General features: G+C 49.1%; 1 protein-coding gene across 2 annotated transcripts in view; it reads left to right on the top strand.

Moving 5' to 3' along the window:
* ZCCHC14 (zinc finger CCHC-type containing 14) overlaps positions 1-10,419 on the top strand; it is a 45,550-nt gene extending 35,131 nt beyond the window's left edge. For both annotated transcript variants that reach the window (XM_061386946.1, XM_061386945.1), the window contains 9 exons: positions 946-1,055; positions 1,788-1,882; positions 1,964-2,018; positions 2,985-3,264; positions 4,801-4,892; positions 5,217-5,344; positions 6,191-6,331; positions 6,425-7,894; positions 8,921-10,419. In XM_061386946.1, the coding sequence (XP_061242930.1) occupies positions 946-1,055; positions 1,788-1,882; positions 1,964-2,018; positions 2,985-3,264; positions 4,801-4,892; positions 5,217-5,344; positions 6,191-6,331; positions 6,425-7,894; positions 8,921-8,976 (2,427 nt within the window). In that variant the 3' untranslated portion in view covers positions 8,977-10,419. The remainder of the gene's footprint in view (positions 1-945; positions 1,056-1,787; positions 1,883-1,963; positions 2,019-2,984; positions 3,265-4,800; positions 4,893-5,216; positions 5,345-6,190; positions 6,332-6,424; positions 7,895-8,920) is intronic.
* Positions 10,420-13,019: the final 2,600 nt, after the last annotated feature.

Below are 13,019 nucleotides of genomic sequence, written 5' to 3'. Positions count from 1 at the left end.
GAGTATGGCGTGGTCTTGCCTCACCTGTGGAACAGAGCAGGTCTGCCTGCCCCATTGATTCCACTCCCAGGGAGGGCGCTGGGGATAGATTTGTAGTGGGGATGGGGGCTCCCTGTCCTGGTGCAGCCCGAGCTCCAGGCACAGGGTTGGGCCCTTTCTCAGCATCACTGCCCTTCCTTAGCATCGCTGCCCTTCCCTCCCCACCAGCTGACCTGGTCCACTCTGTGCTCATGCAGGCCCTTCCACTCAGGAGGGGTTCCTGCCCTTCCTTGGGGTTGGAGGGGTTTTGTTTTTACCTTCCCTGAGAAAAGACCAGTGTCAGGAGGACTTCCTCTTCTTCCTCCTCTCCCAGAGGCAGGAAGGTGTTCTTCATCTCCAGAAACTTGGGGGTTGTGCTTGAGCTCTGAGAGCAGGCGCCATCTCATCCTGGCCTGTGACCTGTGGGCTTTCTGCTTTGGATGAAGAGCAGGCTCCAGGGGGAGGTATGGGGTTTCCTGCCTGGCCCCCGGGACAGCCGTTGCACCCTGTGCCACCTGCAGAGGCTCCCTGCGGCCTGCCGCCCACGGAAGAGAGCTCGGAAGTGAGGGCACAGTCTCCCTGCCCCGTGCCCGGGCTCCTGGCCGGCTGCTGTCTGACCCTCATTCAGCCTGTGGGGCGTGTATGGCAGCCGCCTCTTCCTCGTGTTCTGCTGCAGCTGGACAGCTCATGTGCCGTCTCCTCAGAGGGCAGGTCCCTCTTGGAGTTGGGTTGATGTGGTGGCTTTGCCGCCCAGCTCCCTGTGCTGTGGTGGGCTGTGGCTTCCTGCATCCCAGTGGATGCAGAAGCCCAGACTCACACCAGCAGACGCCACCTCCTCACACCTGCCCAGGTGTTTCTCACACTGAGGAGTCCTGGTTCTGTTAAGTAGATTGTGCCAGACTTCCTGTGCCTTTTCATCTCTTTCAGTTGTCTCAGCTGTATCCTGAAGAAAATTTGGAGAAATTCATTCCTTGCTTAGCTGGCCCAGATTCCTTTTATGTAGAGCGAAACCATATGGATCTGGAAGCGGACCTGAGGTAATGCTCCCCCTGACCCCCATAAGGCCACGGAGAGCAGCCCCCTGCAGCAGCACCATGTGACTGGTGGACCGACGGCCCTCGGTGGTGTAGGTGGGGCTGGGCCGCCTGGTCACGGAGGGGCTGCTCAGGTGACACGTGGTCTGGATGGTTCCGGTCTCCTCTTCAGTTACAGAGAATTTGAAGGATCTTAACCTAGGCATGCTTTTGAGGATATACAAGTGAAGGAATTCTGAAGTATATGCCAACATGTACTGTAATTTTGACAGTCTTATGAAATAAAATCTGGTTATCCTTTCTCTTCTGTAGTAGAAAGGATGAAACGAAGACCTAATAAAACGTTTCCTGGGTCCAGAGACTCTGGACCCTGAGGGTGTCCTGCATGCTGTCCTGTACACATTTACAGAGGGAGCCCTGCTGCCAGGGCCCGGGACTGGGCCCGCCGTTGGAGTGCCCCCTGGCAGCTGAGACCACAGGCCCCGTGTTGTGGGCCCAGAGAGACTCTGTTCATACAGTGTAGTACAGTGTGAATGTGGGAAGGGGCTCCAGGAAACCCACGAATCCTGCCAAGAACTAAACTGAATAAAGCAGGAAGATGAGAGGTTAAGGTGCTTCTGTTTAGTTTTTCTCTGATACAAATGTCTCTTAATTGAAAATTAAAATTTCTCTCCCAGTTACTTTTTGGTAATAATACATTTTAATGCTGAAAAAACCACTCTGTTTGTTTTTTAGGTATTTGGCTTCGTTACCTTCTCATGTGTTAAAAAATGACCATGTTAAGAAATTTTTCAGCACTTCTTCTCCCACCCAACAGCTTCAAAGTCCAAGTGAGTTTGTAAAATGTAATTCAGTAAAAGTAGAAATATTTTTATGGTCTGTGAATGAATTATTCTCATTTTAACTTGTAGGTCCTGGCAACCCTTCCCTTTCTAAAGTCGGTACCATGATGGGCGTGTCTGGAAGGTGAGACTTCTCCCGTGCGACCCGCGCATTTCCAGGCAGCCTTGCTGCAGAGCTTGCTTCTCACTGTGTGCCAGCAGTTGCTTCTGGAGCTAAGGCATTCTTGATCTTAGTCTTGACTAGTAATATTGGATAAGAATTGGATAGAGATAATCTACTTTTTGATTTCTCAAAAAATAGAAAAAAAGGGGTTCTCTGAGCCACTGGAATTAGAATTCCCAAAGACCCTTATTGCAAATGCCAGTTTCTGGGCCCTGGACATTCTAGGAAACCAGAATTTCTGAAAATCTTCATTTTTACAAGGTCTCAGGGAGTGATTAAGCCCATGAAGGGTCAGAGTTGCTGCTGTCTGGGTTCTCTGCCAGCTGGGGCCCTAAAATGGGCTGACCTCACATGTTGGGGGGGGTGGTGCGCGCACACATGCACGCACACACACACGTGTGCGCGCGCACACACACACACACACACACACACACAGTCCTATGGACGCCAGTCAGGCAAGGAGATCTTTGGTGTCCCGCCTTTCTTGTTCATCCCTCACCTGGAGTGTGTGAGCACATGATGAATCTGTGGGTCTGCAATTTAGTGTGGAAGGGGCTGGCACAGAGAGAGATGCTTTTGCTCCTTCCAGCATTCGGGAATTTACTTTTTAAAAAAAAATGTTTGGAGTTGATTTTAGTATATGTTAGTATTATCCTGTGATAGAAGCAACAGAAAAAAACTAGACAGCTCAACCAGAAGTCTGGTGGTGACACACACGTGTGTGTACATGTGCTCAGGCGCTGTGTCTGAACAGGTGCATGCACACATCCACGTCCACAGATGGTCAACTGGGGCGGGGGTGTGGTGGCAGAGGCTGCAACTTGAACGCTAGTGGTGAAGTGGGCCGCAGATGCAGTCTGGATAGAGGAGCTGGTCTTGAGTGGAGGCCGTGGAGTTTTGAAAACCACCTGTCTGCTGTCCTCGCAGGCCTGTGTGCGGAGTGGCCGGCATCCCGTCCTCTCAGGGCAGCGCCCAGCACCACGTGCAGCACTCCGCCAGTGCGGCCGCCTTGCCCCACTGCTCGCACTCGGGGGGTGCAGGTTCGGCGCTGGCCTACCGGACCCCGATGGATAGCTCGCCCGCCATCCTGATGCCGTCCAGCCTGCAGGCCCCGCAGACCCAGGAGCAAAATGGGATTTTAGACTGGCTTCGGAAACTGCGTTTGCACAAGTATTACCCTGTCTTTAAACAGCTCACGATGGAGAAGGTACGTTGGTTACTGGCAGGCAGATAGAATGTGCTTGTTGTCTCGGGTAATCTTTCTTTCTTCGGACCTCGTTCCCAGAGGAACCGAGCTGGGTTTCAGCAGTGCGTGTGTTGTGGAGGTCATGCCACCTGGTCCTTAACACTGCCAGATGCGTGCTCCCCGGGTCCCATGAGTTCGCTGAAGGGGGCCATGGATTTGAATTTGAAGCTGCCTGATTCATTTTGATATTTGGCAAAACTAATACAATTATGTAAAGTTTAAAAATAAAATTTAAAAAAAATTTATAAAAAAAAAAAAAAGCAACATAAATTGCTTGTGAACAAACAGCTTTTTAAAGGTAGTTTGGGGTCTTCCCAAGTAGATACTTGCTGTATGTGATGTGAAGAGTGTTGTGCCTCCAGCCACCCTGTGGGGGGTAGAAGTAGTAGATTCTGGAGCTTGCATCCCCCTTGCTTAGCCAGCCCTCAGTGCAGGCCTTTTTAAAGGAGCCCGCATACTTTGACCCGGGTAAATGCTGGCTGATGACCTGGCTTCATTAAGGGCATAATAGCTAAAGGAATAGATGAATTTTATATCTTTCAAGCAGTCCTACATAGAAACTATTTTTACAATAGAATTTTGACAAGAAGCATTTTTTTTTCCATTGTTAAATTCTGAAATTTCTTTCAAGTTTCAATGTCTCTGGTAAATTACACCTGTATGGGATGTTTGAACTCTGAGTGCCCTCTGCTGGATAAAGTGCTGTGGTAGCTTTGGTCTCTGTAAACATTTCCTTTGTCCAAAAACCTGCAATTGAAGAACTAGAAGTCAAGCTTTTACTGCTAATAAAAAACACATTTTAAGTATATTTTCAGTACTCTCAGTTTAGGATTCATAAGTCTTAAAAACAACAGATTTTACTATCAGTTTAAAAAGTTATAGTGTGATGTATGTAGTTGAAAAGGCTATAATCACAGATCATATTATGGGCCGTCACGAGAACCACGTAGGATCTTTTTCTTAGTACAAGGGCAGTGGGTTAGGTTTCCACTCAGTTTGGATGGCATGTGCTTTTCTGGATCACTTGCTGCCCAACAGAGTTGCTGGTGTCCCGTGATTCCAGAAACAAGAGCCGCTAAAGAGGACGATGCTCCTCTCTGTGGGAGTCGGGTCCCTGGAGCGGGACACTTCCATGAACCGCATCCCAGTAGCAGCTGAGACCGCAGGACACTGTCCCAGTCACCTGCCCGCACAGCACGCACCTTCCAGGGCCCCACGTTCACCCAGCTGTGGTCCAGACGCCTGTGCCGAAGGCTCAGGAGACACAGCCCGTGACTCTCAGGTGTAAAGTGGGTGTCTTGTATTTTGGACTCTGGACACCAAGTCACTTAGCAAGTAAATATTGTAGCGTTTCCCTGTCTTTTATTATCTGGTTAAGTTTTATGGGTTTACGTATCTGAGAGGTTGAATATGTTTATTAAGTTAAACTCCAAGTTCTTTGTTTTCAGAATCCTAATTAATTCTCAGTAACTTTGTAATTTGTTTCTTCTGTGGAAGTTTCTGAGCCTTACGGAAGAAGATCTAAATAAATTTGAATCCCTCACCATGGGAGCAAAGAAAAAACTCAAGACTCAACTGGAGCTGGAGAAGTGAGTGTGAGATTGTTTATGAAATGTGTTCATTTTAGTTTCTAACATGAGGGACAGATGCTAGGACTTGTTACTGCTGGTGGCTTAATTAATACTCTTAAACCTTAATTAATACTCTTAAAACTCTACAAATGTGGCTTTGGTTTGCTAGAAACGACCCTTTAGAGTGAATCTGACAAGTCAGTTATCTTCTACCCTGGGGATTATTTTGATGGAAATCACCCTTCTGTGGAGCATGTGTACTTAAGTAGCATCTGTGAAGCATTGAGAGTTTGTTCAGCAGAACTGAACACTCGGTTGTTGGTGTGCTTTCCTGTCACACAGGGAGAAGTCAGAGAAACGGTGCCTGAACCCCTCGGCCCCTCCCCCGGTCAGCAGCAGCGGAGTGGCCCGCGTGCCCCCCACCAGCCACGTGGGGCCCGTGCAGACAGTGCGAGGCAGCCATGCTGCAGGTGGGTGGGGCCGGGTGCGCCTGGACCCGGGACCCTTCTGGCAAGGGTCAGACCTCAGGTCACACCGCTTTTCCATTTCCATCTCCTAGTACTTAAAGAGTTACTTTTCCTCGTTTTAGCTCTTATAGTTTCTGCAGTAGACAAATAGAAGGGACCTTAGGTTTGCAGCTGGAGACAGGTGACTCTCCTGAAGTTGTTTGGGCAAAAGGTTTAGACCCAGGAACTGCTCTGGTGAGAGGGAAAGAACAGGAAATGTGAAAATAGATGCCAGTCTCTCCCCTTCACGTGGGTGCAGAGAGGTGGCCCTAGGCTGCTGCCCTGCATGTCCACCCTGAAGTCCTTGATGCCGGACCACCAGCCTTCTCCCCTTCCCCCTGCCTTCCTCTCCTCAGGGGGTGGTGGAGGACCACGGTAACAGCCCTTCTGCTGTTTTCCTTATGCACTAGAAACATCAAGAGTGACAGGAACCAGGAAGAAAAAACTGTCAGTGCATCTTTTTGGTACTTGTTTGACCAAAAAGGTCTTGTGTCACTGGGCCTCAGAACACAGAGGTCTCTGTGTTGGTGGAGGGCTGCTTTTGTAGCACCTGGTGGTGGGGGGGTCCTTCTCCTGGTCTGTGGTGAGTGCTTGGGGAGCTGAGCACGGCTGTGTGTGCATCTGCCGAGCGTGGGAGCCTCAACCCTGTGTGCATAGGGCCAGGGTAGGACCTGCCTCCTTGGGGCTGATGCGAAGACAAGCGCGACAGGCATGCCTGTGGGCGGGAGAGGAGGGCACAGCCAGCGTCGTGTCCTGTAGCTCGAGGACCTCAGTGCCACCTTTGGACTGTCACCTGTCCCTTCTCCGCAGCGCTGCGGGTGGAGGTGGAGCAGGCCCCTCACCAGACGGCCCGGGAAGGCAGCTCGTCCGAGTGCTCCAGCTCCTCACCCAGCCCAATGGGCGTGCAGGCCCGGGAAGAGAGCTCAGACAGTGCGGAAGAGAACGACAGACGTAAGGATGCCCTTCCTTCCTTCCTGCGTGGCTCGCGAGGCGCTGCCCCCGCCCGGCCCAGGCAGGCTGTGCTGACGCTGTTTCCACCTCTAGGTGTGGAGATCCACTTGGAGGGCCCTGACAAGGAGAAGCCCGTGATGCTGCTGAACCACTTCACTTCAAGTTCCGCCCGGCCCACGGCACAGGTCCTCCCTGTGCAGAACGAGGCAGGCTCCACCCCGTCGGGCCACCACTCGCTGCCCCCACAGATGATGACGGCGGCCTCACACATTGCACCCATCCGGATGCTGAACTCTGTGCATAAGGCGGAAAGGGGGAGCACGGACATGAAGCTCCTCTCGTCCTCTGTGCACTCACTGCTGTCCCTCGAAGAGCGCAGTAAAGTCTCTGGACCAAGAAGCAGCATCAAGGTGGACAAGAGCTTTGGCAATACCATGATGGACGTGCTCCCCTCGTCCACCCCCCATCAGCCCATGCAGGTCCTCTCCGGACTCGCCGAGAGCAGCTCCGTGTCTCCCACTGTCTCCTTTGGTCCCCGCACCAAAGTCGTCCATGCGTCTGCGCTGGACAGGGTGATGAAGCCGGCACAGCAGCCGGCCCTGGTGGTGGAAGCCAGCACCGCTGCCGCGGGGACGTCCAGCACCGTCTTCCACGTGGCTCGGCCGCCCATCAAACTCCTGGTGTCTTCATCTGTCCCTGCGGATTCCGCCATCTCTGGGCAAACCTCCTGTTCTAACAATGTGCAAATAAGTGTGCCCCCTGCAATAATAAACCCCCGGACTGCTCTGTACACAGCCAACACCAAAGCTGCCTTCTCTGCGATGAGCAGTGTGCCCGTGGGCCCCCTGCAGGGCAGCTTCTGTGCGAACAGCAACACTGCCGCCTCCAGTAGCCACCCTTCCCCATCCTTCGCAAACATGGCCACCGTGCCCAGCTGCCCGGCCCCCAGCTCCAGCCCCGCGCTCTCCTCGGTCCCCGAAAGCAGCTTCTACAGCAGCAGTGGTGGCGGCGGCGGTGGTGGCAGCTCCCCCGGGAACCTCCCCGCTTCAGCCCAGAACCACCACCACCACCACCACCACCAGCAGCAGCCGGTGCCCCAGCAGCCGGCGCCCGCCCCGCCGCCCGGCTGTGTTGTGTGCACGTCATGCGGCTGCAGTGGGAGCTGCGGCTCGAGCGGCCTGACTGTCAGCTACGCCAGCTACTTCCAGCACCCGTTCTCGGGGCCCTCAGTCTTCCCCTTCCCGTTCCTGCCCTTCAGCCCCGTGTGCGGCAGCGGCTACATGGGTGCCCAGCAGTATGGCGGCGGCGCCTTCCCAGTCGTGCACTCGCCCTACGGTGGTGGCGTGGGCCCCGAGCCCGTGCTGGGTGGCCAGTCCGCCTTCACTGTCCCGCCTGTGCAGAACTTCATGGGGGCGGCGGGCGTCTACCAGGCCCAGGGCTTGGTGGGCAGTAGCAATGGTTCCAGTCACAAAAAGAGCGGGAACCTCTCGTGTTACAACTGTGGGGCCACCGGTCACCGCGCTCAGGACTGCAAGCAGCCGTCCATGGACTTCAATCGGCAAGGTAAAGGCTCTCGAGGTGGAGAGATCCAGACAGGAGTGTCCTTTTTATGAAAATAATAATCAACTTCCTTTTTTCTAAAGCAAGCAAGAAGTGATTTTCAAGTGCTCTCTGAAAAGGCACCAAACTCTTGATGGGCTGTGCAGCCCCCAGAGGGCAGCTTTGGTTCAGAGACTGTCTTTATGATTTCCGCCTGCTCCTCACTCCAGTGTGGCTCTCTGGCCGTGGCCCGACGGCTCCGCGGTCTGTTCTTTTGTGCCACGTGACTGGGGAGCAAGCGTGGGTGATTCAGAGCCACGCCCAGTGTTAACTGAGAACTGAGGGCGTGGCGTGTGAGTGCAGGCGCTGCCGATGGGACTCTGTCCCCGCTTGTGTCCCCGGTCCAGCGTGGCGTGGCCGTGGCCGCCGTGTGGCTCCGTGGTGTCCTCGCTCCCTGTGCTGTATCTTCTTCCTCCCCCCTCTCCTACTTCCACTCGCTATTTTTTTGTCTCCTTTAGTCAGGTGTGTGTCTGCTGTCGTTACCACACCAGGTTTGTTCTTGCTGTTTTTCTGGGCATGGGGATAGCTGGACAGTCAGCCACTTGCTTTCTGGAGAATTTTGAGGGGAGCTGCACAGACAGCCTGGAGTCGGGTCTGGTGGCAGGTGGGGTGCCTGTGGGCTGTGGCCACCCCCGTTGACAGAGATGGTGCTGCGTCTCCTGAGGCAGCGAACCCAGAGCCCTCTGTGGGGTCGGGCCTCCCTGGCCCTGCCCCAGGGAAGGGGCTGATTCTTGCTGTCTGAGCTCCCAAAGTTTGAGGGAAAGGACTGGGAACTCTGCAGTCTCTGCACCGTTTGTCTGATTTGATAAACTTTACAAAAGAGTTTTGGGGGTGCAGCAGGGGAATTGGGAGTGGTTAGAAGAGGTGGTTTAGATTTCCAGCACCCAAATCTTGACCAGTGACTCCGGAAATAACTTTGGACAGATCATGGCAGTAATTCTATGGTGATTCAAATTTGATCTCTTTTTTTTTTTTTCCCCCCTTCTCTAGGTACTTTTAGGTTGAAATATGCCCCTCCAGCAGAAAGTCTGGACTCCACAGATTGATATTTTTCTCTGGCAACAGAACACTATTAAGCCATGGAGACCTAAGGAAAATTAAATACAAAACTGAGAAGTCTAGTTGCTGTTGAGCTTAATATTTTTAATCCAAAGGTGCTTTACTTTACTAGACTGGATAGAAAACCTAGCGTAGGAATGCATCAAACTCAGTTTTATTGCCAAAATCCTAGACGGGAGCTTGATGTCAGGACTGGCCTAGTGGGTATCTCCACTGTGGGTGAAAACTGGCCACCTCCACCCTTGGTCGCAATGCAGAGACCTGCCGTCTCCTGAAGAGCATTGCCGTAATTGGTCCTTCTAGGCTCACACGTAATTCCAGGGCAGCTACGTGAGGTTGGATCGAGAACTGAAGGTCGGAGTTCTCCAAGTGGAGTTCTACCAGTCGGACTCTTGACACCCCTGGTGAGGGAAAATGTCGCCTTTGTTTTGTTCTGTTTGTTCTGTTTCGTTCTTAACAGTGGTTAGGCACTAATCTCTGGGCTTTTTAAGGATTGCACTACAGAAGAATGTAAACTGATGTCAATCTCTGCAGTTCTGGGAGACAGACTCCCTGAGACCAGTCAGTGCAAGACACTCAGAGACTCCGTCTTTAGAGTCGGCACCAGCAGGCTACATGACTTAGTACACAAGAGGTGTTAGTGTTCCTTCCCTCCTTAAAAGCACTTGTAGCAGTTTTCAGGTTTTTATTTTTTCCTGCAAATACATTTAAACTACATTATTAAACAGAAATAGTTACTTGCAACAACTTAATTTCTAAAAGGGTCCAAGTCCCAGAGAATCCCTAGCTGTCAAAGCTTTGAGGACACCTTCCTTCCCAGCCCTTCAGAGCTTTGAGTCCTGTCGTCTTCCCCATGAAGGAACCCTGGCAGACGCGATAGCAGCACGGCCTCGTGATCGGCACTGACGGGAGGCTGCGTATCCTTAGCCAAGTTTGCAAGTTATTTTATCTCCCATGGACTTCCCAAGGACCCCAAGGCTCACTGCTAACGGATTCACACTTGAGACAGACCTTTCAACAATAATACAGTCCTACAATCTCTGAGCAAACGACTGAAATTTTCTCCTGTCAACTTCTTTTGTATTAGGCTCTGTATCAATAGTTAATTCCATTTAAAAATTACCGGAAAACTACAATAGAAAGTGGTTAAGACTCTGAAAGAGACTACACCGACAGGACAGAGCTACAAGACCTGCAGAAGTCTAGTTTTATCAAGGTGGGAAATACAGTCCACCACGCAGCTCTCAATTTTACCCCATGCAATGAGAGCTTTTGTTGTGAAAGTTAGGGACTTAAAGCTTCATGGCTAAAGGGAATTTTGTGCTTCAATAATACTGTTTTAAATGCTACAGCCTTCAATGTTAAAATACTGATTGGTAAGGCCTTGCCCAGGGATTTTCCAGTTGAATATTTAAAAGAGAAAATAATAATACACAGACCATTCTTAAAATGGACAATCAGCCTCATGCAAAATTGGTGTAAATCAAGAGTACCCTAGAATTTGAGGCATTGTGTTGTAAGGCTTCAAATTTTTCAGATCAGTTTCCTGGCTTCTTGGAAACTAAGGCAGAAAGTTGTTACTTTTTTTAATGAAAGGCTTTTAGTAGAGTTTTTTAGAGTTTTATTTTAGTAGTTTTGTTTCTATGCAATGCAGAATTGACAGACCTCTGTATTCTCTCTCCTTGGCACAGTGTTACCTACAGTTTTGAAGTAATGATGATGCTTACAACAGCTTTTTGGGGGAATGTTACATTGATCTCTTAAATTATAAACACTACAAAATGTCAAAATTGTGAGAACTGACACAACTTTGCCTTAAAGAGTACTAGACTGGAACTTGTCATATTATGTTTAAGGAAGACTTGGAGTGTTCATTGATGTTTACGATTTTAATATTTCTGAAGGCCGTTACAGTGGCCTGGATATGTGCTGAAAGCCAAACTTTTAAAATTTTTTGGTTTTTTTTTAAACAAAGAACTATTTTAAATAAATCCTATTTCAACACAGTGAAATTGTTGAAACTGTCTCATAACAAAAGAGAAAAATCATATTTAGGGTTTTTTTTTTGTTTTAGTCGTCAGTATCGGGGAATGAAAGTGTCTGTTGTTACCCTTATAACTGTTTTGATAAATATTAGAGGTTAGCGTCAAATACAACAAAAAATCAGAACAAACTTCAACTTAAAGTATGACATTCAAATTGAGAGAAATAGGTTCAGACATTGTGTGGCTGTGTTCCAGTTATGAGAAGTCTCAGAGAAACTTCTAGTTGTCTTTGAAAATGCGTGTGGCCACTCAGAGTTGCTAACGGTAAAACATGAACACGGGACACACAGGCACAAAGCATTCAGCTGCCGCCCCGTGAGACCTCTTCTCGAGTGAGCGGGTCCCATACTTGGGAATATTTGCTAGCAGTATCGTCTCTGATGAAATTTCTCTCCAGAAGCAACCACAGTCAGTGAGCCTAAAGAGCATTTGGCATTGCCTCAGAGGATGTCCTCATCAGCTAGAAACAGATCAGGCTGGCCCTTTGAATCAGTCACTGAAGTTGTGGGCTCAGTTTCTAAATGCTGTGGCCCCAGCCACTGTGCTCTGTGTGGTCTGTCATATCTTAAAGTTTCTATCCCCAAGAATGGGGAAAGTGGAATGTACAGATTGAAGTAGATACGTTGGGATAAAACACTAATTTTTTTTGTTTTGTTTTTTAAAGCAGAACACTCGATTTTCTACCTTATTTTCTAATTTTTATTTTATGATATTGAAAATTGGAAAGTGTATACATGTTAAAAACTTCTAATTGCTAAAGAGCACTGAGAAAATGGGAGCTAGCACTTAGAATAATAAAGACAAAACTATTTTCTTGAAAGCAGGTATGTGATTGGATGTTTTTAAAAAAAAAAACCAGCATCATTTATAATCTCCAAAAGATTACACGAGTTCAGCTTGTTAATATAGTAGTCAGTAGGTTCAGTATTTTAATTTACCAATTTAGAATTCTAGGTCCTTTATCGCAAGAAGTCCCACAGTTAGTTTATACTGCACGCTGTGTGGAGGTGCAGAGCGGGTAGTAACTTTGCCTACCGTTACACGGCTGTCACGCGTTCCTGTCTGAGCACAGGCTGACCGAGGCTTGCATCTGTCCACTCACTCGTGTTGCTAGTGAGCACTTTCCTGAGCGGGACTTGGGTCGCACCCTCCTCGCTCCCTGTCACTGTCACTCTTCCTGCTTCTGTGGTGGCTTACTAGATGCCTTGCTAGTTTTACACGCTGATAACTGATGGCGTTACATGTCCAAGAGTCTTAAAGGTTGTAAGGGAAACCGTGACCCTGCTCAGCTCGACCACCCGTCCAGTGGATGGGCCCGTGGACCCTGAGTGAGGTGGCCGTCCTTTCCAAAGTGCAGATGACTCCCAAAGAATGAGGCAGGTGACATTTACATCCATGGGTTCTGAAGAGGCTCAATTAAAAGTCCTGAGGTTCTGAATCAAAGTGAGTATCTTTAATCAACACTTGCAAACTACGTACTGTGCTGGTTGAGGCCAAAGGTCAATGTTACTACACTGTTACTGGAGGGAGGGGCGCGCCGGCCAGTCCATCCCGGTGCTGTGAGGAGCCCCTCATGCGTAAAGTTCTTAGATGCACAAAGACAGGCTTTGGTACTGAAACTGAAGACCTCGTGTACTCAAGAATCTTCACAGCTTCTATTGGACATATTTCTTTTTAGGAATGAAGGAAAATTCTCCCATTTTTGAGCCATTCTTTTATGTCAATTCTACAAAATTGCATGTAACTTTATAAATATTTTTAAAAGATATAGTTTTGTAAATATTTAATATTCTGCTAATTTGATTTTGAATTGTAAATGTCAAGTATTCTGTTTTTGGGGTTTTTATGTTTTATTATACTTTGTTAAAAAGGAAAAATTGTACATTTTTAGAATGTTTTTATGAGTAAATTTAATGTACTGAAAATAAAAATTAAAAAAAAAAAGGTTCTTTTTATTAGGTCTTTGTCTCATATAATACAAGGCA

This window comes from Bos javanicus, chromosome 18, assembly GCF_032452875.1.
Source record: "Bos javanicus breed banteng chromosome 18, ARS-OSU_banteng_1.0, whole genome shotgun sequence".
NCBI classification, from domain to species: Eukaryota; Metazoa; Chordata; class Mammalia; order Artiodactyla; family Bovidae; genus Bos; species Bos javanicus.
This window is presented reverse-complemented; position numbering and strand designations above follow the sequence as displayed.